The 23,956-nt window shown below is 42.0% G+C and overlaps 1 protein-coding gene across 1 annotated transcript; it reads left to right on the top strand.

Annotated features, from left to right (window-relative positions):
* Positions 1–3,435: 3,435 nt before the first annotated feature.
* On the top strand, positions 3,436–23,573 carry MYLIP (myosin regulatory light chain interacting protein). Its single transcript, XM_069493119.1, has 7 exons — positions 3,436–3,777; positions 4,948–5,138; positions 16,962–17,147; positions 18,407–18,604; positions 19,081–19,245; positions 20,155–20,575; positions 21,977–23,573. The coding sequence occupies exons 1-7, from the start codon at positions 3,691–3,693 to the stop codon at positions 22,064–22,066; spliced, it is 1,338 nt and encodes a 445-aa protein (XP_069349220.1). The 5' UTR covers positions 3,436–3,690; the 3' UTR covers positions 22,067–23,573.
* The last annotated feature ends 383 nt before the right edge of the window (positions 23,574–23,956 follow it).

Raw genomic sequence — 23,956 nt, 5'->3', positions numbered from 1 at the left:
CTCCTACAAATAAACTTTGAGAGATAAAGAGAAAGGTGTGGCAGGCAATGAAGGCCCTTCTCCTTCTCTAGAAGGGCCTTTCCTTTGGCTCAGCGCAGGGTTTTGCAGTGGTGCATGCAATGTTGCACAGACATAGGTACCTAGCCATTCAGATCAGACTTAGTGCTCCACCAGAAGAAAGATTTTTCAGCCAGATAACCATGGCATCACATCCTGCAAATATTATCTAGTGCTCAGTCTTGAGTTCTAGTATATGAGACAGAGAGAAAATCCATGGTGCTTGGGTGTGTTAGAACAGCTAGGACTCCACTGGATTAGCCGACTCTACCACTTAGTTAGTTATGGTTTTTGTTTTAAAAATATGTATGCATACAGCTGATCTTTTTACCATACTGGTTAATTTTAATGCTCTCTTTAAAAGATGATAGCTAATTGAGAGCAAAAGAAAGCAGACACAGATAACTTAGGCACCTCTCTGGCTTCAATCACGGCTCAATCCAATATAGTTCCCACCCCCAGCCCCGGGTGTTCAGAGTCTCTTATTTTGGAGCTAGACCCAGCTGGGGCTTGAAACTGGCTCCAGACGTTCAGTAGCACTAGCAGATGGTGGAATCCTCTAGGAAGTAATTCTACTGTGGGTTTTCTATTCCCTAACCAGGTCTTTTGAGCATAATGTGCTTTCTCACCAGCTCACTCAGCCTCTTCATTCCTTAACTAACCAGTCTCTCCTGTCTCTACTTAAGGAAGAAATTGCAAGACAGAGATGAGAGAGAGAGAGAAGGAGAGAAAGGGAGAGAGATCACAGTCTCATATATCCCCTATATGCTGGTAGAAGCCAGTATTCTTTTTCTTCCCAATCATAAGGATTTCTCCCCCTCCCCAAGTGCCGTTTCCCTGTTATTAGTTTTGTTTTGTTTTAAGAAATTCTTCTCTTCAGTGTTATCTGGCGATTCTTAATTTCAAAACAACTGAAATCTTTACCAACCATCCCATAGCAGAAGCAGGATCTGGGTTTGAATTAGAAATATCCTTGTCAATCTTAAACCTCTAACTCTTTTGTAAGTGAGGATTGTTAAAAATAAAATATAAGAATTTAAAAATAATTTTTTTTGAGACAAGGTCTTGCTCTGTTACCTGGGGTAGAGTACAGTGGCATCATCATAGTTCCCTGCAACCTCAAACTCCTGGGCTCCAGTGATCCTCCTGCCTCAGCCTCCCAAGTAGCTAGAACTACAGACATGTGCCACCACACCCAGATAACTTTTCTCTCAGGCTGCAAAATTTTTTTTCAATAAGGCTGGGCACAGTGGCTCACTCCTGTAATCCCGGCACTTTGGGAGGCCAAGGAGGAGGATTGCTTGAGCCCAGAAGTTCAAGACCAGCCTAGGCAACACAGTGAGACCCTGTCTCTACCAAAAAATGTTTTTAAATAAATAAATAAGTAAACCTGCCAGACTTTGTGCTTCTACAAACTATTTTACATGCTTAGATTTAAAAAAAAATAAATATGAAATCATACCTGAAAAAAAAGAAATATCCCTGATAAAACCAAACATATAAGCTATTTTTAAAGTAGTTTCTCCACAAAATGGGTATTTGGTTTTGGTTTTTGCTTGTTTTATTTTTGTTTATTTTTATTCTTGGCCAACCAATATTTCCCCTTTGTACTCATTTCCATGCCTAGTGCCCACTGATCCTATGAGCTTCCGGTTGGCTTTGGTTTCTGTTGCTCATAAGCAAAAATAGTAACCAACACACTGGCCTCCATATTGCCCCTCATCTCTTCTCCCTGTTCTGAAATTTCTAGTGATTCCACATAAATTAGGTAACAATGATCCAAATGCTATCTCCTAGATAAATTTCCCAGATTAGGAAACTGGAATTAAGGGAATGAGGAATAGGAGGGAGGGACTATTTCAGCAACACAATAATGTGAGGTGTATTCATGAGACAAAAGAAGACATGAAGCCTGGCAGGGTGGCTCACTCCTGTGAGAGAGCACTTTGGGGGGCCAAGGCTGGAGGATCACTTGAGGCCAGGAGTTCGAGGCTGCAGTGAGCTGTGATCGTGCTATTGCACTCCAGCCTGGGCAACAGAGTAAGGCTCTATCTCAAAAAAAAAAAAAAAAAAGATGCAAGACTGCACATGTCCCTCTGTAACATTGAGGGGCAGGACTTGGAGGATTTACAGTTTTACTCAGAGTTGGCTTGAGTGAAGGACGGTGGTAGGATCCCTCCAATTAGTTCTGCTCTGTCCTTCCTACTTGATCAGAAATAAAAGAAAAGGAATAGGAACAGGAGAAGTCATTAGCAGGCAGTGCCAGAGCTGACCATACAAGCTTTCCTTATATACACAAGCACATTCAAATATGTTTATAAACATTACTATATTTGCTGTACTTCACAGCAATGCTAGGTGTAGGTACAGCAGACACCGTGGTCTCCATTTTACTGTTGACAACACCGAGGTTCAGAGAGATGAAGTTAGTTTTCCAGGGGTCCAAGGCTGAAGCCCACATCTTCCGGCTTCTCCTATAAAGACACGAAAGAGGTAGGCTAAGAAATGTATTGGCGAAGAGAGGCTAGTTGTAAAGAGTCAAGAATTGCAGACCTTTCGTTATTAATAGCTACTACTACCACTAGGTCCTCAGCTGAGCCCCTTACCTTTAAGAGGAGGATAACATCGGTCGCCTGCACAGGCAGGGTACCGGGTGTTCACGGAATGTTTAGCGAATGAATGAGATAAGGCACAGATAGCATGGGCAACCTGAGAGAGGGCCTGGTGCCCTGTCGGGTGTTTTGATTCAGCAGAACGGGTAAACAGGAGCTCTTGGAGAGGTTTAACATAGGAAGCACTACCAGACAGACCAAGCTACCTGGCTTATCTGTCAACAGCAAAAACTTTTATACTCATATTTTGTTTTTTCAGTGATGAGGTCTAAAATAAGCAAGAATTCGCCTTCCAACAACCCACTGAGGCAAACCTCGGTGGAAGGCGGTTTTCTCTGGACTCCGGGTTGCTCCTCTTCTTGCTTTCACAACCGAAACGCGTTATTGGAGTGACCCAAGGCTTCTGAAGAAGAGTGGCAGCGTGGAGGCTTTTAATCATCGTCAACTCCAGCCCCGACAGAAAGGCGTCCCCGCCTCGAGCTGCGGGCGATGGCTCGCTCCGAGCAGCGTCGCCCAGCGGGCAGCGGCAGCGGCAGCGGGTGTGTTCCGGGGCCTCCCTCCTTCCCGCAGCACCCGGCGCCCGCAAGCTGCCACCTCCCCAGGCGGCCGGGGTAACTCAGCCGGCGCTGGGAGGCCCGGGCGGCGGCCGCGCGGGCGCCGCTATTGGCTGGAGGGACGGCGGAGGAGGGGCGCGGGCGCCGTGATTGGCGGGGGCCCGAGCCGAAGGGGGCGGGGCCGCTATATCAGAGGAGTCCCTGTCGCGGCACACGCAGTTGGGCTGCTGGAGTGCGGCGCTACCGCGGAACACAGGGGGAGCTGGCGGGCGGCGGGCGGCGGGCGGCGGGCGAGGGGGTGGCGGGGACGCGAGGGCGGCCGCGGGCGCAGGGCAGTTGTCCGCAGGGCTGCAGCCTTCCGAGCGCCAGCCCTCGCCGAGCCCGGGGCTGGGTCCGAGCCGTGACGAGGCGGCAGCCCCGCGCGCACCAAAGAGGAGGCGGTTGTGGCGGCAGCGGCGGCCCCAGCCATGCTGTGCTATGTGACGAGGCCGGACGCGGTGCTGATGGAGGTGGAGGTGGAGGCGAAAGCCAACGGCGAGGACTGCCTCAACCAGGTGAGGGCGAGGGCCCGGCGGGGGCCCCAGCCGGTCCCCCGAGGCCGACGGGCCTCGTAGCGGCGCCCGGGCGCGTCGCCTACCAGGGGCCGGGAGGCGCTGCTGCTGCGGCGGCGGCGGCGGCGGCGGCCGGGGGGAGCGCACCCCAGGCGCCCAGAGCGCCCCCTCCTCCCCGCGGGCGTGGGGCGCGCGGCCCCCTCCCTGGCGTTCCCGGCGCGCGTGGGGGCCGCGGGGGACGCGCGCGGCAGGGGTCCCAGCGCTGCGGGCGCGGGCACAGTCGGCAGCCGCGATCCGCCACCCAGCCCCCCAACCCGGCACTTTCCCGGAAGAAGGCGGCCCAGCACACCTGCCGCAGGTGTGTGTGCGTGATGCTCGCCTGTCCGATCCCCGCTGCTCCTGGCAGCGCCATCCGAGTCCCAGGATGGTGTGGCTCGAATCAGTCGGCGGGCCCCGGGGTTCCTCGGCATACAAGCCAGGCCCTTGTCTCATGCTGCTGCTCAGGCTGCTACTCAGATGGGCCATTCACCTGCATCTCCGGATTTGCGGGGGACCAGAGGACTGTCGGTGTGGGTCGTCTACTGCTTGCTTGTCTTAAGCATGTGTTTCCTTAGAAGTGCAGAAGAACGGTTCCAAACGGTGCATAGGTGGTATGGCAGACAGCAGTTTAATCCCAGTGAAACGCTGTGCCCACAAACCCTCTGGACCTGAGATGTTTGGAAAACCGCTTGTAAAAATTAGCTGACACTTGTGGCGTGTTCCCTCAATGTGTTTGTTTTCTGGAGTCCAGATGGTTAAAATTGTCCAGATAATAAGCCGCCAAATCAGCTGTGCAGATTGTGCTGGTGGAGGGGATTCCAGTGATCGGAATAAGAAGGAAAATACCCCGTGGTTCCTCTCAGCCTTTTGGAAGGCTACTTTTGGGGACTGCTTTTTTCCTACTGCAATGGATCATGCCCTAGCTATTAAAGGCAATACAAGCCTCCATGCTAGAGCTCGTCGTGGTTTAGTATTGCTGGAGCCTTAGAACTTTGTTATGCCAGTTTGGGTCAGGAATCCTAACACCGTTGAACTTTGTAAAAAGTATGCGGCAATCTTGGCCTCAGAAGGAGCGCTCAGGCTGCTTTGACATGTACCATTTGCTCATCCGTGCTGCATTCATTTTTGTTTTAGGTGTGCAGGCGATTGGGAATCATAGAAGTTGATTATTTTGGACTGCAGTTTACGGGTAGCAAAGGTGAAAGTTTATGGCTAAATCTAAGAAACCGGATCTCCCAGCAGATGGATGGGCTAGCCCCCTACCGGCTTAAACTGAGAGTGAAGTTCTTCGTGGAGCCTCATCTCATCTTACAGGAGCAGACTAGGTAAAGCCACGCTAAAGTAAACCAATGTCGAAGAGAGCTTTGAGTCCCTTTAGAAGGGGCAGTTGCACCTTCCCAGACAGGTTCACAGGCAGAGTTGTTTTGATACCGACTGAGTTCCTTCATGGCTTGTTTTCCATGGCACAGCCCTATTGTTGAGGTGAAGAGGGAGCTATGTAGTTGGCCTGGGTGCATTTTCCAACTCTGCTTTTGGTTTTTCTTGTCTTTGTAAACTCAATGGGAGAGCAGGGTTGAATTCTTACAGACAAACACTTGAGATGAGTGCCATACCGCAAAAAGAAAAAAGAAAAAAAAACGGACTCGACTGACTTCCTGATAGCAGCATCTAATGCCCGATAGTAACCTCTGCCTCAGCAGTGTTACTATAGGTCATTGTAGACTGTTCTAACTGAAAGCAGGAAACAGTTCCTCTTGGGTTACTTAAACTTAGTCAACTTCTTTAGCCTAGTATCAGATTACAATGTGTAGCACAGAGCTCTGTCTGACTTCGTGCAGCATTTTAAAAGTTTTTTTAAGTTTCTTGAAAACTTACACTCTTTTAAGACCACTGTAACTGAATTCCAACCCAGAGATATATTACACATAATTGTTGAGCTTAGATCATTGAATTTATCTACACTGTAAAAAAAAAAAAAAAAAAAAAAAACCACCAGCAGTGGTAGACAACTGAAGCATGTGGTTTCATTTTTCCAACAAAATGTGTTCTCCTCTGCACTGACAGTAATACTTTTCACAAGGATGCGCCAAACCAGAAAAGTGGTATTTAATATTTATTGCTGAAATGCAAGAAATTTCAGTCTTAATAGTGGCATGTCAAAAATAAAAAAAGGAAAATGACTACTTTGACACAGCAAACTTTAGATCTAAGTTCTAATGTTTGTCATAATCCTTTGGCTTGGAAATTTGCCATGCATGTGAAAAATGTGATTCTGAAAATTTTGAGTAATGATGAGTGAGCATTATCCTTTAGGAGCTTTTAAAATTTTTTGTTTGTTTACCAAAGGACTGGTAGAAAGACATTTTGAAATACTATTCATTTGAATTTAAACTCTCCACTTTTTCTTGTTATGGAGCTTTAAAAACTGAGGGCAAATGTTTGATTTTGTTTCTGAAGGAAACTCGTATATTGAATTCTTAGTGCTCCTGAAAACATCTTGCAAAATATTCTATTCAAGTGATTGCATGCTTAAGGATGTTTTAGCTGCCTGTTTTTTTTTTTTTTTTTTTGCTTAAAGCTGGTTTTTGAAGGCTTCTACTTTGCACTTCACTGTCATAACTTGTAGTCAAGTAAGAGTAAAAATATAACACAACATATTGGAATTTTTATTGTGTAGTCTTATTGTGATTTTGCTGTTATTTCAAGACCTCTAAATGAAACCAACCCAATTTTGATAACAAATATATATTTTTTAAATATGCAGGACCTTAAAGGACCAAATACTTAAACAATGGCTGCAGTGATAATAGCATAATACTTTTGTTTTATGAATGTATTCAGACTTTATAATTGACTACTAGATGGTCTCTACCTGTGCTTTCCTGTAATTGGGTTAATAACTATTATCAAATCCATTTTATTCATGCAAGAAATAGAGACATTTTATGAATTAGAACTTGAATCAAATTTGCTATCTTGGTTTTCCTTTATTGACTCAATTGACTTTGACTCCTGAGATTCATGACTAATAGAACTGAAAGAATGTACATACCTAGTTCAACTAGGTAATTTTAATTGATTTTAATTTCTTTTTGAAATCGTATTGAAAAGTTAGTGTGATCTTAGCATTTGATTTGCTTTTAATATATTGGTGAATTTTACTTGCTTTAGTGGTTTGGCTGAAATACAGAACTTTAACAAAGTCCACCTAAGATTTAGATAGGTTTATATGTTTATAGCTATAATGACTGGATAAAGTGATTTATAAATAGCATTTTTACTTTTTAATTGGGATAGCAGAAGTTGTACTGTATCCAGTTTACAATTAGCATTGTTTTTATGTGCATGATACTATAGAACAAAAATACTTATTTTTCTTAATGTTATATTAGCAAAATGAAGCTGATTGATAAACTTCTTTGATGTTTAATTATTTGTTATGAAATATTTATATGAAATGCCTTGAATATACAGTAGCTCTGTTTAGGTAGTGAGTAAACTTAGCTTTGACAATCCAGTTATGAGAGGTGATTTTTTACTCTCTTCTAAGCCATGAGGGTGTATGTGGTATACTGAAAACTGCTGGATAGTTTGTTAACAGTGCTGAATCCTGGCAGAGTTGTCCTCTGTGGACAGTTAAAGTAGTCTGCTCACAGTAAATTACTGGCCTAACTGGGGGTGTTAGCATGCTAGTTCATGTCAGATTAGGGAGGCCATGATAAGAATGATGGGCAGGAGAGCCTGTTTGTCACAGGAGAGCACTGGGGGACAGGGAAAAGTCCTGTTTGTAGGTCTAGCTTTGCCACCAACTAGCAGCTATCCAGACTTCCAAGACTAAGCCTAGGAAGAGATTGTTTCTAAATCCCTCCTAGCAATAACTTATTTTTGTTTCTGTGTCCTCTTTGTATTATTTTCCTTGATGTTTCCCTGAATACATTTCTCTGAAAACAGAACAAACATATCAAGTGTCTGGGTAGACTGGTAGAGCTCTGATTTGGCCTAATTTTAGATTTGGTTCTTCTATCCAGATTATGTTTTACTCTTGAATAGGGACCTCAAAAGTAAAAGGAGAGTCTTGTTCAGACTCAGCTGGCACATTCCAGAGATGGAGACAGCAGGTATTTTCAGCAGATGTTTGCCATGCTATGGATTAAAATGAAAAGTGAAACAAATTAATGTATTCTGGAAATAGAGCTGAAATAATAATCATCTTGGAAATTCTTGCCTTTCAAAGGCTTTCAGTTATTCATAGCAATTCAGACTGGATTTTGTCAACATTTTCAAAACCAGAGATTAGAGAAGTATATGCTTCATCTTCACAGTGGTAATTATACCATCTACTGCCAATAAAATCTTCATATTTCTCCTGAATTGGCCACATTTTAGCAGAGCTCTGTGGTCTTTTGCTTAGTTAAGGCTCACAAACACCTGAATTCTCTCCCAGAAAACAACCCCAGCACAGGGGATCCATTTGTTCTGGACTAAGTGTTCATGGAAATGCTATAATTCTGGATGTTAAATTCTATCAAGACTGTAATGATGCAAGCAGCAATGATTTTGACTCAACCCTTGTTAAATCTCTCCTGCCTTTCTGACCTCAGCTCCATCATCACTCCTCAGGAAAGCTGTCTTTAGCCCTGCTCGAGAGACCGAACTCTCCCAAGACATCGTGTATATTTCCTTTATAGCATTTAATGAGCTTATAATACTACATATAATTATGTGACAATTTGTTTATTATCAGTCACTGTAATAATCTAAATTCCATTAAACAGGAAGCTGATCAACATTGTATCCCCAGAGTCTAACAAGTGCCTGTTGCATAAATATTTGTTGAATCAATGAATTATGAACTTGGAAATAAATAAAAATCGGGTTAACTAATACTGATAATATAAATTTAGTTATAGATATTGAAATGTTTTTGAATTTGCTCCCATAAACTGAAAAGTTGAGAGTATGTAAAAAAAATCTCACCTTTAAAAATATTTTGTAGTGATTATTTTCTGTTAGAACTTGCTTAGTGCTTGGCTTTTTTTTATCTTAGTCCATTTGTGTTGCTATAAAGGAATAGCTGAGGCTGGATAATTTATAAAATGAAAGGGGTTATTTGGCTCATGATTCTGATATCTGGAGAAGTTCAAGACCCAAACACCTCCCATTAGGCCCCACCTCCAACCTTGGGATCAGATTTCAAGGTGAGACTTGTGGGGACAAACATCCAAACCATAGCAGTGTTCTTTTGCTTCCTTTCTTTCATCCTCTCCATCCCGTCCCAGACCATGTGTTTATTATGCCTGTTAGTTCTCATCTCCAATGAGTTACCACTTGCCTGGACCTATGAAGTTCAGATAGTTTTCAAGTTACAGCATCACTTTATCTAATTTCAACCAGTTTATAGTCGTAAGTCCTTATAAACGCAGTTTTTCTCTGTCTTCCAACACATGTCACTTAGACTTGTGGAAATCTAGGAAAGATGGCATCATTGAAACCCACCAAGCAAATGGCTGATGGCAGGTAGGAAGTGGTAATTTCAAACTAATTCAGTGCTGAGTCAAGTCCAGTTGGTCCTAGCCAGTACCTGTAAATCATGTCTATAGTCATTCAAAACTTTGCCAGCATTGGTAAAGTTTGCTTGTATAATTTACCTTTGTGTGATTTGGGGCAGGTTAGTTCTATACAATGCTGGTGCAGCAGTATTGATCTATTATAAAGGTGTCATTTACATTCTTCATATCAACCATATGCCTAAGAATAGAATGGTACTTTTTTGGGTTTTTTTTTTTTTTTTGCATGCCCAGACACAATATAGGCCCTGGAAAGTAAAAAAGGTAAAATCAGACATGTATATTATTTCCAAAGAAAGTATTAATTGACTTTCTGATTTTCAGCTTATTAAGTTTTTCTTTTTGTTAAAACTGTAATATGTTTATGTTATTATATGTATGTATTTTAGCCAGGGAATTCCCATGTGGGCACCATCTCTTTTTGAATTTCTGATACTTATATATTTGCATGAAATAGTCAAAGAACATTTTTTAAATGTCATTTTATTTATTTATTTATTTATTTTTTGAGACAGAGTGTCGCTTTGTTGCCCGGGCTAGAGTGAGTGCCGTGGCATCAGCCTAGCTCACAGCAACCTCAAACTTCTGGGCTTAAGCGATCCTCCTGCCTCAGCCTCCCGAGTAGCTGGGACTACAGGCATGCGCCACCATGCCCGGCTAATTTTTTCTATATATATTTTAGTTGGCCAGATAATTTCTTTCTATTTTTAGTAGAGACAGGGTCTCGCTCTTGCTCAGGTTGGTCTCGAACTACTGACCTCGAGCAATCCACCTGCCTCGGCCTCCCAGAATGCTAGGATTACAGGCATGAGCCACCACGCCCGGCCTTAAATGTCATTTTAAGTAAAATCTGAGCATTCAGAGGGCACTTAGGGTCAGACTTGGGGTGACCAATGTTGAGCAGCTGCAGGGACACTGGGTATGTTTATTTTCTGAATGATGCCCAGAGCAGTCTGTTCCCCACCCTCTCTGTACCACCAGCAGGACCTAGCAGGTAACTGAGGATGTGAACATAGTTAAAAAGATTACTAGGTCCAAAAATTACTGACCCTTCCCTGTCTTGTGGAATAAATGCACCTATTAGCACTACTGACTTTCTAGATTGTTGAGAAAGAGATTGTACTTAACACTTTTAGACTATGAGATTGCCTAGATTGGTGTTTGAGATTGGTGTTTGCTTAGGAGAGGTATCTACTGAGATTGAGTAAACACGTTTTTTAGAAGTGTAGATTTTCTGCTTTCAGGTAATAGTGTTCTTCTTGTGTGGGTTGTAATCACTTTTGAAGTTGGGGATTTCCCCTGCTGCCACCCTCCACGTCTTTCAACTGGAGCAGGAGGAACACTTTTATCAGTGATTCCCATTTTTTATTGGGGGCTTTAAGGATCTCCTTATGCCTGAGAAGAGACCTAACTTGGTGATTACTTGGTAATTATTTGGCTGTGACAAGTCTCTTAGTCGCAAGCCCTCCACAAAGAAGATAAACGTGGGGGTTCATTTTAGGTATGGCTATTCATTTGAATTCTCAATCTTGACCCTAAGGGATTTTCAATAGTATTATTTTCTCAAGCTCTTATGAAAATTTTCAAACATACAGAAAAGTTGAAGATTTTTACTGTGAACACCCATATACCCCCACCAAGATTCTATTAATAGTTTACTATACTTGCTTTATTACATATTTATCCATTATCAGTTCTTCTACCCATCCATCAATCTTACTTTTTTTTTTTTTTTTGAGACAGAGTCTCGCTCTGTTGCCTGGGCTAGAGCGCTGTGGCGTCAGCCTAGCTCACAGCAACCTCAAACTCCTGGCTCAAGCAATCCTTCAGCCTCCCGAGTAGCTGGGACTACAGGCATGTGCCACCATGTCTGGCTAATTTTTTCTATATATATTTTTAGTTGTCCAGATAATTTCTTTCTACTTTTAGTAGAGACAGGGTCTCGCTCTTGCTCAGGCTGGTCTCGAACTCCTGACCTCAAGCAATCCTCCCGCCTCGGCCTCCCACAGTGCTAGGATTACAGGCGTGAGCCACCGTGCCTGGCCTCAATCTTACTTTTTAATGCATTTCAAAATAATTTGCATGTAAGTACACTTTCCCCTAAATACTACAGGATGCATGTCATTAACTAGAACTCAGTGTTTGCATACAGTTTTTGCTTTTGATTTAAAATTTACATATAATGAAATGCATGTATCTTAATTGTACCATTTAATGAGTTTCAAGAAATGGATATTTTTGCTTAAACAAAACCCCTGTCAAGATTTAGAACATTACCATCACTCCAGAAAGATCCCCCCTGCCTGCCCTTCTGCAGTCAGTCCCCACCCTTTTTTTCCACCCCTACCCACCCCACTCCACAACCACTGTTGTATGGTTTTCCACCATAGATTGGTTGGTTAGTTATGCCTGCTCAACTTGGTGTATATCGAATCATGCAGTATATACCCTTTTATTTATGGCTTCTTTTGTTCATAAATTTTTTGAGATCCATCCATATTGTATATATCAGTGATTCGTTCCTTTTCATAGCTAGATAGTATTCCATCGAATGAATATACTATTTGTTTTTCCATACTCCTATTGATGAACACCTGTTATCTAGTATTGTCAATAAAGCTGCTGAGAACATTCTAGGACAAACATGTTTGTTTTTTTTGTTTGGGTTTTTTTTTTTTTTTTTTTTGTAGACCCATGCTTCCATTTCTCTTGAGTAAACAAATACCTAAGAATGGACTAGCTGGGTCATAGAGTAGGTAATTGTTTAGTTTTGTAATCAAGTGCCAAACCTTTTCCCAGAGCAGTTATACTCTTCTATATTCCCATGAAGAATGGAAGGGAGCCCAGTTCCTCCACAGCCCTGCCAGCCTTCTGGTGGATGTGTAGTGGTAGAGAATTATGTTTTTAATTTACATTTCTCTGATAAGTAATAATGTTAAACACTTTTTCATGTGCTTATTTGGCCTTTCATATATCTTCTTTTGTAAAGACTCCAAGTCATTTACCCATTTTTATTGAGTTGTTTGCCTTTAGTTTTGAGTTGTACAAATTCTTTATCTATCCTAGATACCACTCCTTTGTCAGATAGATGTTTTATAAACATATTTCCTTCTGTGGCTTGCCTATTTTCCCGATGCCTTTTTAATTTTGGTGAAGTCTAATTTATCCATTTTTTGTTGTTTCTGCCGACCGCATCCTGAGAAGCTTTTGCTACCCTCAAGTCATGAAGATACTCTCTTATGTTTAGGTTTAAAAGCATTACGAGTTTAGCTTTTGAATTTAGTCCTGTGATCCATCTTGAACTGATTTTTGTCTTACTGAAATTTAAGATACAGGACAGAAAACTCTTATAGCAATTCTGTTTTGATTTGATAGTTTTAAAATATAACTTGGCAGTCAGAGTCTGGTTGAAAATAAACTGATGTGGTTAAGTGACTGATTGGACTGAGGCAGGCTTACTGGTGATCCCAGGGGGTCTGATGAGGCGCTGATGAACCAGTCCTGCCTTTTGGGAGAAATACAGTTCAATTATTGGTAACTGAGAGTTTTTAAAAATAGCTACTAAGCCATTTTATAGAAGTTTTAAGTTAGTTACTTAAATTTTGAGTTTAATAGTGAATCTGGATATAGTTATTTTACACTTATCATAAAAAGTTCTTCAAACTGATGTAACTGGTGAGATAACTGGAGGGCAGTAACCGAGAGTAGGCACGATGAACAGATCCACAACTCCCAACTCCTGAGTGGTTTGCATAAAGTTCTGCTCTGATTGCTACGTGATTACTTCATGAGACAAGCCAGTGTTTAGAGGAGAGTTCTCTGATTACAACTTTTAAAGGATAAATGATCCAACTTCATTGCTTCACACTATGAAAAAGAATTAATTTTTTTTCAAGGACATGCAATCTGTAAAAAAAGGAATTTTTAAAAGAAGAAATTTGAAGTACTTCGAAATAAAAATATATTAAGAATATTTGATTCTTTTTTAAAATTAAAATTTGGCATATCCTTATATTCACCCTATTTTTTTAAATCTTCCATGATGCTATAAGTGTGAGTTCATTTGTTCTCATGATGCCAGGATATGTGTTAGAATGTTTCACCTTGGGCCCCAAAATGTGATCCATATATTAAAAATACCCATTTTCTTAGTAACTGGGTAAAACTTAAAGAAGACTCATGAACGTCAAGGTGTAACCCAAAGAATGTTTAGAAAATGCAATTTGAGCTTATGCCCATAGGATAAGAATACAGACATTTGCTTAAGACAAAGAAAGTAATTTTTTTCAAAAGGCTTTCTTTCTGTTTGTGATTCTAGCATGTAGCCTATATTGAATTAGATATGTCATCCACTTTTGATCTTTAGTAGAAAAGAATTCACTACAGGCACAACTTCTTTGACTACATCTGCCTGTTTTGATATTATTGGTAACCTTTTGCCCACTTTACCAAAAAAAAAAGAGGAGGCAAAACCCAGGAGGCAGACAGTTTAGAGTCCAGATGGTTAGAGGAGAAAATCATAGAAAATACTTGATTCAAAACTACCCATAAATATTGAGCCATCATTGAATTCCTTTTTGGAAATGTGTCTCTGGACTCTGCCATCCTCTCCTGGCAAGAGCACAATAGAGTTTACTGGTAGCTCATCGTAGCTGGTGCCCTTTGCTGCCAGTGCTCTGCTGTGCTGTTCTCCTGCAGAGCGTACACTTGTCATCCAAAGCCAGTTGGTGGCTGGAGTTATTTGGATATGGGATATGGGATATGTCCCTTTGCTCTAAAAGGCTGCAAGTTCCATCTCAAAAGGAACTGTGAGACGTGTTCACCCTGTAACCCCAGCTTAGGCCTGGGCGTAGAGGCTATGCGAGACAAATATTCGTTGACTTGAAATGCAAAGGTTGCTTTCTAGCCATAAATCTGCAAAATGAAGAGGAGCCCTATCAGAAAGTTTATGTTGACAGTAAGGAGGAGGATTTTTCATGCTTGCTGGGTATTGTCTGCTGTCCAGCCTAGAATGTGGGTTATGTAGAAAAGGCCAATTGTCCCCTGCCCACTCTTGCACACACCCCCAACCCCTTTTTTTTTTTTTAATTCTGACCCACATGCGGAGAAAGGATCAGCGTTATTCTTGGGCTGCTGGCCACCTGTTTACATTTTGTAACTGCTACTTTGCCTTTGATTTTGGCAGCTGTCTCTCCAGAAGTAGGCGTGGATAGTTTGGAAAAAGAAATTGAATCAATTTCAAAACTCATCTTTTGCAGGCTATACTTACTATTTAATAAAGCAGGAACTAGTCGCTAACTTTATGCTTGGAAAATAAGTTAAAAGACACCTTTATATAAGCTGGAAGTAAATTGAGAAGATACGGTTTGTGGTGATATCCTTAAAATCTTTCAGCACATAATTTCTTTTTTAATGTAAACATAGATTCAGGTTTTAGTTTCCTAATAGCACACTCCCTGATTGAATACGGAGACCGAGGTACTGTTCACCAGGGTAAAGTTTGCCCAGTGGTCATCTACAAAGCCTTTTGCAGCCTAAAGCAGTGTTGTAACACCACAGCTTTCGGAGCATGCTAGACCTCAGTCCTCAGATAGCTATTTTAAAACAAGTTATTTTTGTGGTGATTTCTTTGCCCCAGTGGGGGCTCCCTTCTCAGTTTAGCAGTATGTCAAAAATACTTTAAAGACTAGCAGATGTTTGGGTTAATAAAAACCATGTTTATCTTCTTTCAGGCTATTACGCATTCTTACTGTCATTTCTTTATAGGGGCTTTGGATAAAGAAAAAACTGCAGTATTTGGCAGAGTTTGATCATTTCAAATATTTTTTTTATCATTATAGAAGGTGCAAAACATTGAACTTAAAAATTTCTTAGGCAAAATAAGATTAATGGCTCTTGTCAGCCTGACATTTTGAGACTCTCAAAATAGCCCTTCCTTATATTTGGAGCCTCTTTTTCTCCTCCTTCCTTTTCTTACCTTGCTCATGTACTTACCTCTGCCCGGAATGTCAGGCACAGGTATAAGGCATCAATAAAAGCAGTGTCAAGGAGTGGGGAAGGGAGCTTTTACACAGTGTTCAGAGCACTACCAGCGGTCATAATACATTTGTTAGTGGAAGAAATATTGTGGCAGTTAAGCATATTTGAGAGGCTATCAAAGGAAGGTTAAAACTTCACATAAGTGAAGAGACACATAAGAGACACATAATCTAGGTCAATCCTTCTTTGTTAATTTAAATACCCTCTTCAGAGTTTTGGGCAGTGCAAACAGTATCTGAATTTTTCTAGGAGTTTCTAAGTATGACATGCCTTTTCATAAATGTAGAATATAGTATTGTATACAATTAGGACAGGCTCAAACAGAATAAAACTAAGGTTGGAATATAAACTAATCACAGACAATCTGCAGCTTCGTGTACATTTATAGAGCTCTCTGATGTTCAAGGTGCTTAGGAAGTGAACTTACGTCTAATAGTTATACATGTTCTGATGTCAAACACTATAATAGAGAAATAGATGGTTTGCGTGTGATGTGGTCCAAAGAGTATCCAAGTGAGGGAACAGAAAGGATGGCTGTGAGGACAGAGGGAGGAGCAAGACCAGAGACACAGGGGCATGAACATGCTTCCTGGGTTTTCTGGAGAGAGGAATTGTCCCTTCCCTGGGGCATAGCAGCTAGAGGGAATGCCAGGAGACGTGGCTGGAAAGCTGGAGCCAGATGGTGGAGAACCCTCAGTTCCCTGCTAATGTACTTCCTTGGCAAACAGTGGGGATCCCTTGAAGGATTTTGAGCAGAGAAATGACAAGTTTATCCTAGAAGCGAGCAGCTTGGAAGGTGGGCTACTAGGACAGAATCTGGAGGAAGAGCAGCTCAGAGAATGGTGTCAATTCTTGCTGCAAGTGGTACCAAGGAGGTACAAATGGGAAGGACAGAACTGGATTTAGAGTTTTCAGAGACAAGAAAGTAGATGGGAATAGGATGAAGAGTCAAAAGTGAGTCTGTGGTTTCTACTGGGAGGAATGGTGGGCTTGGGAAAGAAGACAGCAAGTTTGGATTTGGATGAGCTGAAAGTGAGGTACTGAAGAACATCCAGGTGGGGAAGTCTGTACAAAGTTGGACGTTTGAATGTGACTCTTTGGAGAGAAGCTGGGGCTGAGACGAGATTTGGGGTCAGCTGAATAGAGGTGAGGGTCTTGTCTTTTTTATAGTATTCCTTAGGGTTATATCAGAGTCTCCGTCAAGATAAGATTTTTCTGATTAAAATAATTTCTTTTAAAACATTACAATGCAAAAACTTGTGTATACTTATTTTATATTTTGTAGCCTTAACAATACTGAACTTGTCTTAATTAGGTTTGTTTTGTTTGGGTTACAGTTTTTATTCCAGAGAAACTAAGTCCTTATCTTTATTTTGTCTTAATACTAATGATAAAAAAGTGTTCTTTAATGTTAAGCATTTTCAGTGTGACTTTTTAAAGAGTTCTGTTTTCCTTACTTAAAAGTGATTGTGAAATTGCTAAACAAGTTGTTTGACATCTGGTTATCCCCAAGCATAACCTCGTTCTCATGTTGCTTTGCAGGCATATCTTTTTCTTGCACATCAAGGAGGCCCTCTTTGCAGGCCACCTCCTGTGTTCCCCAGAGCAGGCAGTGGAGCTCAGCGCCCTCCTGGCCCAGACCAAGTTTGGAGACTACAACCAGAACACTGCCAAGTATAACTATGAGGAGCTGTGTGCCAAGGAGCTCTGCAGTGCCACCTTGAACAGGTGAGGCTGCGGTCAAGGCTCCTGTTTATGTTCATAGAGCTATCAGATGTATAAGCATTTCCAGAAGAAATTGAATCTATGGTATATACAGGAAAGTTGTGAGGTTAAGACTGGACATTGCCCAGTTTAGCCAGTTAATTTTCAAAAGATTCGTTAACCTTTTATTTGAGAAACTTACACAAAACAGTCCACACAAATAAATGCCCTTATATGAAATGCTATGTACCAAGAATCTTAAAAAACTCTTGACCTTTTAAGAATGCAGTCTATCATGTATATTGATGTTTTTTCTTCATCCCAGCAAGAATTAAACCAAGAGGCCTAACACAGGCATCTTAGTCATCTATTCCTGCATGACGTTACCCCAAAACTTAGTGGCCTAAAACAACAACAACTATTGTGTCACAGTTCTGTCAGGAATCTGGCCATGGCTTAGCTGGGTCCTGTGGCTCATGAGGCTGTAGTCAAGCTGTTGGTGGAGCCCAGTTTCATCTGAAGCCTCAACCAAAGGGATCCACTTCCAGGCCGACTTGTGTGGTCTCTTGGCCAGCCTCTTTCCCTGGCCACGTGGGCCTCAGCCAGGGCTGTTTCATGACACCATGGCTGGCTTCCCCCAGGGCAAGTGATCCAAGTTAGAGCAAGAGAGAACACCAAAATGAAAGTCATAATCTTTTTATGATTTAATCTCAGAAGTGAGTGACATCCATGACTTCTTCCATGTTCTCTTCAGTAGAAGCAGGTCTTTCATCCAGCCCACACTCAAGGGAAGGAAATGACACAAGGGCATGAATACCAGGAAGTGGGATCATGAAAGAGCATGGTAGAGGCTGCTCACCACAATAGAGAAAATAAATCCTGTATTTTCTTCAGTTGCAAATGATCTAATCAACCCCTTATAATCCTATATTATAATGAAATTATAAAGTACATGTAGACAAGTGCATGAGAAATTCCAACACAGAAATTTATCTTAGGTATATTTTTAGAGATTTTCCATAATTCTTCCAATTCATCTCTATCCAGGGTCCCCAAAGTTTTTTCTACTGAATATTTAATAATCAAGGTCTTGAAGAGTGTCTTAGAAGTATTTTAGAGTAAGTTTGCTAAATAAATGAAACCTGAATAATATGTAGTTTTAAGTTCTTGTGATTCATAAATGACAATGTCAGTATGATTCACTAGTGAAAATTATATAGGTTTATTTCTAAAGACTGTGAATTAATCTCTGTATAATTCTTTGCCCCTTTGGTGTCCTGCAGCATCGTTGCAAAGCATAAGGAGTTGGAGGGGACCAGCCAGGCTTCGGCCGAATACCAGGTCCTGCAGATCGTGTCGGCCATGGAGAACTATGGCATAGAGTGGCACTCTGTGCGGGACAGCGAAGGGCAGAAGCTCCTCATTGGGGTTGGACCGGAAGGAATCTCCATTTGTAAAGATGACTTTAGTCCCATTAATAGGTAAGCCAAGTCTTACATTTTTTTAGACTGAAGCATATATATGTATCTGCAGCTCTCAACAGGAAAATAGGAAATGGAGAGGGATTTACTAGACAGTCATGTCTTAGGAATAAAAAGTTTCATTTTGGTATGTACATTAATTTTAGTCAGGCCTTAGAAATCATTTAATTTTAAGCGTACAATGAGGCAGAGTTAATATTTTTCAAATAAGTCATTCACTGCCATAAAAATCTCCTTTTCACCTCTACATGCACTCATGCATACACCCAAAACTCGCTCCCACGCTTCCCTCCACGGACACGCAACTGCTTTCCAATGTGCCTTTGCAACTGGGGAGCAGCGCAGTGATATGACAACCCCAGATGAACAGTCTGGTTTTTCTGCTGGGTCACGAGCAAATGGGGATCCTGAACGGCACACACATTGTGACGAGTCACTCCTTTGGGTGTGCTCACATTTCTCTTCCCGTCTCTTAGGATAGCTTATCCTGTGGTGCAGATGGCCACCCAGTCAGGAAAGAACGTGTACCTGACGGTCACCAAGGAGTCTGGGAACAGCATCGTGCTCTTGTTTAAGATGATCAGCACCAGGGCGGCCAGCGGGCTCTACCGAGCCATAACCGAAACACATGCTTTCTACAGGCACGTATCGCTATCGACTTGGTAACCTGGGCGTCGCAGCGCTGAGATCTTTAGGTGACAACCAGGTTTCCGCAGTTTCTTGTATTGTCGTGTCAATGAGTCTACTACAGAGTTTAAGAAAGGGGCTGCTTTGAACATTTTGTCTCTGCAGTAGCAGTGGAGTCCTTATCGATGGAATCCTGCTTTACCCACAGAACGTGCATGTGAGCGGCACAGCCACCCTCCCCTGCTTGTCTCTTGCCTGAGTTCCTTCTGCCACTTCCTCCCCCGAGACAGCCCTGCGGGGTCGGGCCTGTGGCTGCTGCTTTGTCCCTTCCAGCGGAAGGATGACGACACAGGTTGTCTTTTCTTTCTGGGAGAGCGGCTATCCTGAATCCTCACTGTGTCCGTAATAATTTTTTAAATAACAATATCGATCCCCTCATTTCAAAGGGTACATTAAAGCCGAGTTGTGATGGGACTCAGGTATTTGGAAAATTAAAGCTAAGAAATTTCACTGGTAGGCAACTTAAAAGCTTTTTTATGTTAAAATAGACACACAAATTGTGGAACCGAATGGGAAATTTTGTAGACATTTTTAACATAGAAGCCAAAACGTCAGAGAAAAAATGTCCTTTTTCTTCCGTAAGCTGCTTTGGACTGTAGTTCATATCCTGGAGGAGGTGGTGTGTGTTCACTGTCTTCTGCTTTTGTGGCTGCTTTATCAGAGGTACTGTGGACACATTTGAGAAACACAGAAGTGGAATCACTGAGATATTTAACAGACATAAAACTGGAAGAGCTTATGTTCACACATGCAAACAAGACTATTACACGTCTGTCGACGTGACTGTTCTTACTGAGAACAATGCAGTATGGAGCTGCCCGGGCTCTTTGGTGTTAAAGTAGACGTTCAATCTTTTCTTGCAGGTGTGACACGGTGACCAGTGCCGTGATGATGCAGTATAGTCGCGACTTAAAGGGCCACTTGGCATCTCTGTTTCTGAACGAAAACATTAACCTTGGCAAGAAGTATGTCTTCGATATTAAAAGAACATCAAAGGAGGTATACGACCATGCCAGGAGGGCTCTGTACAATGCCGGGGTTGTGGACCTTGTTTCAAGAAGCGACCAGAGCCCCCCAAACTCTCCTCTGAAGTCGTCAGAAAGCAGCATGAACTGCAGCAGCTGCGAGGGCCTCAGCTGCCAGCAGACCAGGGCGCTGCAGGAGAAGCTGCGCAAGCTGAAGGAGGCCATGCTGTGCATGGTGTGCTGCGAGGAAGAGATCAACTCCACCTTCTGCCCCTGCGGCCACACTGTGTGCTGTGAGAGCTGCGCGGCCCAGCTGCAGGTAGGGCGTCCGCTGGCCTGCCTTGCCCGCAGGCTCACCTGTCCTCCACTCTGCAGTTAGTGAGCACCTGCTGGGGGCCACAGACGGGGATGCCCCTCATCACCCAGAGAAGGGCTTTGTATTTGGTGCCTTAAAAGGCATTGCCCTGCAGAAACATACTGAATTAGCATGCTAATTTCAACAGCTTAGTTACTCCAAATCCTAGACTTTTTTCAAGTTCTGGAAATGAGGCTGGGATTTAGAAGGTATCGCATCTAGTTAGTGGCTAGACTGAGGACTGGAACCCAGACCTCTTGAGGCCTGGCCCAGGGCTGCCTCTTCCATTTCATGTCACCTCCCATGTTCTGACACTTTATTATTATTTATTTAAAATATTTGGGAAAGAGTACTTAGATTTTTGACTTCCAGTTAACCCTGAGCTACCCATAGTGAGTTGTTTACTCTGTGATATTTTTTGTGATTAATTTTCTTTTATTACTGCATATGCTTTAAGGGCTTATGGATTGGCTACTACTTATCAGCAAGTCAAACTAATTTTAATATTAATATAAAAATAAAACAAAAGTAACTCACATATAGTTTTTGCCTTACATTCTTTTCACATGAAGAGGAACTTTACATTTCCACTTACAATGATTTTTTAATTTGATTTCGTTTCTCAGAAGTTTTTGCTAAATGTCATTATGGTTTTATGTAAAACTAGCCCTAAATAGCATCCTTCAGAAGCTGCTAATTTCAGAGCTATTTTTCGGGCTAGATAATGAGCCCACAGGACCCCTATGTCCTTCCTGAGAGTGAACCGTGCTACTCCTATGGGTTATTTCCCCAGGAGCAGTCAAGGCTTGTCTTTCTTCTGCCCGCGTGTTCTTGCCCCCATGCCTGAGTCTTCCCTGAGGGCTGACGGAGGGCACGTGCTTGCTGAGAAGCCAGCAGGAATGCAGAGCTGTCGCCTGCAGCCAGGAGCAGAGCTGTGCTCCCTGGCCACGTGGGCAGCAGCCCAGTTAATGTTGGCCGAGTCAGTCAGCTGAGCCAAGGACACACAATTTCTGGAAGGATCTTCCTGCATTACTGTCTGAAGTGTTATAATCTACTCATGCAGGGACCACACCCTGCACAGAAAGAAGTCTTTAGTAATTGCTTTACTCAGTGTGCCTTGTTTAGAGTTTGATTAACAACCTACTTAATTTCCTTCAGTTTATACTTTTTCATAATATTATTTTTAAGCCCTTGTAAAGTATAAACTTTCAAAGTTGTGACAAAGCAAAGATATCTGTCAATCAGAAGCTAGAAATCATTGTGATCACAACTTAGCTAGGAAACTGAATGCAGCAGGGACTGAGGCAGGTGGAGAGACACAGGCTCTCCAAGGCTTTCATTGTAACAGATACTTTTCTTTTCCAGTTGTGTCCGGTCTGTAGGTCACGTGTGGAGCACGTCCAGCACGTCTATCTGCCAACTCACACCAGTCTTCTCAATCTAACTGTAATCTAATCTGTTGTGCATTTATTGGACTTGCCATGTTTCCATGAACTGCACTATTATAAACTATACAAATGATTAGATCATGGAGAAAATAATTACTCCAACACCCATCTGCCATACAACGTTTGAAAAAAAAAAAAAAAGAAGAGAAATAAGAACACAACTGCTCCTCGCTGCAAAAACATATCCATGCGTAGAATCAACTCCATTGGTGGGCCCAGGAAGAGCTCTGGGACACAGACACAGTCCTTGGACTTTCATTTTTTATGATCATGTAAAGGAATAGGTAAAATCTTTGATGTCAGTTAAGTGGCAACACAGCCAAGAAAGTTGGGTACCTTTTAGGAAATGATGTCGTTAAGTCTCCTTAATGTATCCCAAGGTAAGTTTCCTACCTGCAGCAGATTTTGTAAGAATTAGTTTTAAGAATTTACCTGGTTCATTTTGTATGGTCATGGAGCTCCGAACATTTTTAATAGGAAAATTTTTCTTAAAGGGTCGTCGTTTTAATGTCATTTCTGTTTGTATAACTTGTTCAAGAATGATTGAAGGCAAACAGATTTAAAATTCAATTCTGTGACTTTTAAAAAGTTGACAACAATGTTGTCAGATTTAAACCAGTCTGGCTAGGAAGAAAGCAGATCACTCAGCGTGGGTGGCTTCTTGTTCCTTCTTTTCGCTCCCTCTCTCCCCTCTCCCGACCCCCCAAGCCTTTTGATTATAGAATGCTAACAATTCGGTCATAAGATCTCTGAGGAGTCGTCAAGTGCTCCTCGGGCCTCTTGAGTTGGTGGAATATTTTATCCAGATTGAGCAGGGCGAGCATTCGGCTTGGGAAGGGGAAGCGGAGCTTACCGAGAGTCGGAGCCTCACGTGTACGAGTGAGGGTGGTTAGTCACTTCTCCCAAGCACTCAACTCCAGCCTCACCTGTCGGTGTCGCTTTGCTTGAACTATCCAGCCTTTTACAGCCTTATCATACGTATCTAGATATTGTATCCTTTTTGTGTCTGCTTTTCGTGGAGGTGGGGGATTGTGTTTTCCAAGTAAGCGCTGAAGTATTTGGGTTGTCCCCTCTATATGTTTCAGAGGGGTTTTGGTTTTTTTTGTTTTCGGTATTCTTAAACATGTTTTCCACTCCCACTTGGGCATTTTGGAAGCAGGTCAGCTAGCGGGTTTTCTGGGATGTCAGGGAACCTAGATGACCTTATCGGGTGCAATACTAGCTAAGGTAAAGCTAGAAATCTACACTGTCACTTTACTGAGATTTTCTGAGTATACTTTTCATATTGCCTTAATGTAGCAGTAATGTGTTTATGCATTTGTTTCTTTGCACAGACATTTTGTCAAATATTAAAACTCTACTTTTTTATGGCACATATTAGCATATAAGCCTTTATTCCAAGAGGTATTTATTTTTTCACTTGTAAAAAAATAATGTTTCCACATAAAGAACTCTGTTATATCCTAGAGGACTTCTGTCTTTTATATTCAGGATAATAAAGACTTCAAAGCAAACATGGGTGTTTGTATCGTCATAGTTATTGTCATTTAAGCCAGTTTTATTCATTTAAAAAAAACAAGGATAACATCACAGTTGATATCCAGTTTGGTCCTATGTGGAAAAATTGGAAATGTTTAGGATATTGTCTCTAACTGAGATCATTTCACCCGGTTATCATCTATGTTTGCAGGTTATAGGATTGGCATGTAGGGAAAAGGGGGTAATATACATAAGCAGATGAAAAGTATAAATTGGGAAAAGGACTGGAAGGTATTGGAGAAGGAAGGGAATGGTGAAGTTGGAAGCTAATAATCAAAAACCTGAGCTGTTGCCGCTGGTGCACTACCTGGTCAGGACAGGCGAGTGTTGGACCGGGTCCCACAGTAAGGCTCTTGGA

Source organism: Eulemur rufifrons, chromosome 18, assembly GCF_041146395.1.
Source record: "Eulemur rufifrons isolate Redbay chromosome 18, OSU_ERuf_1, whole genome shotgun sequence".
Classification (NCBI taxonomy): Eukaryota; Metazoa; Chordata; class Mammalia; order Primates; family Lemuridae; genus Eulemur; species Eulemur rufifrons.
This window is presented reverse-complemented; position numbering and strand designations above follow the sequence as displayed.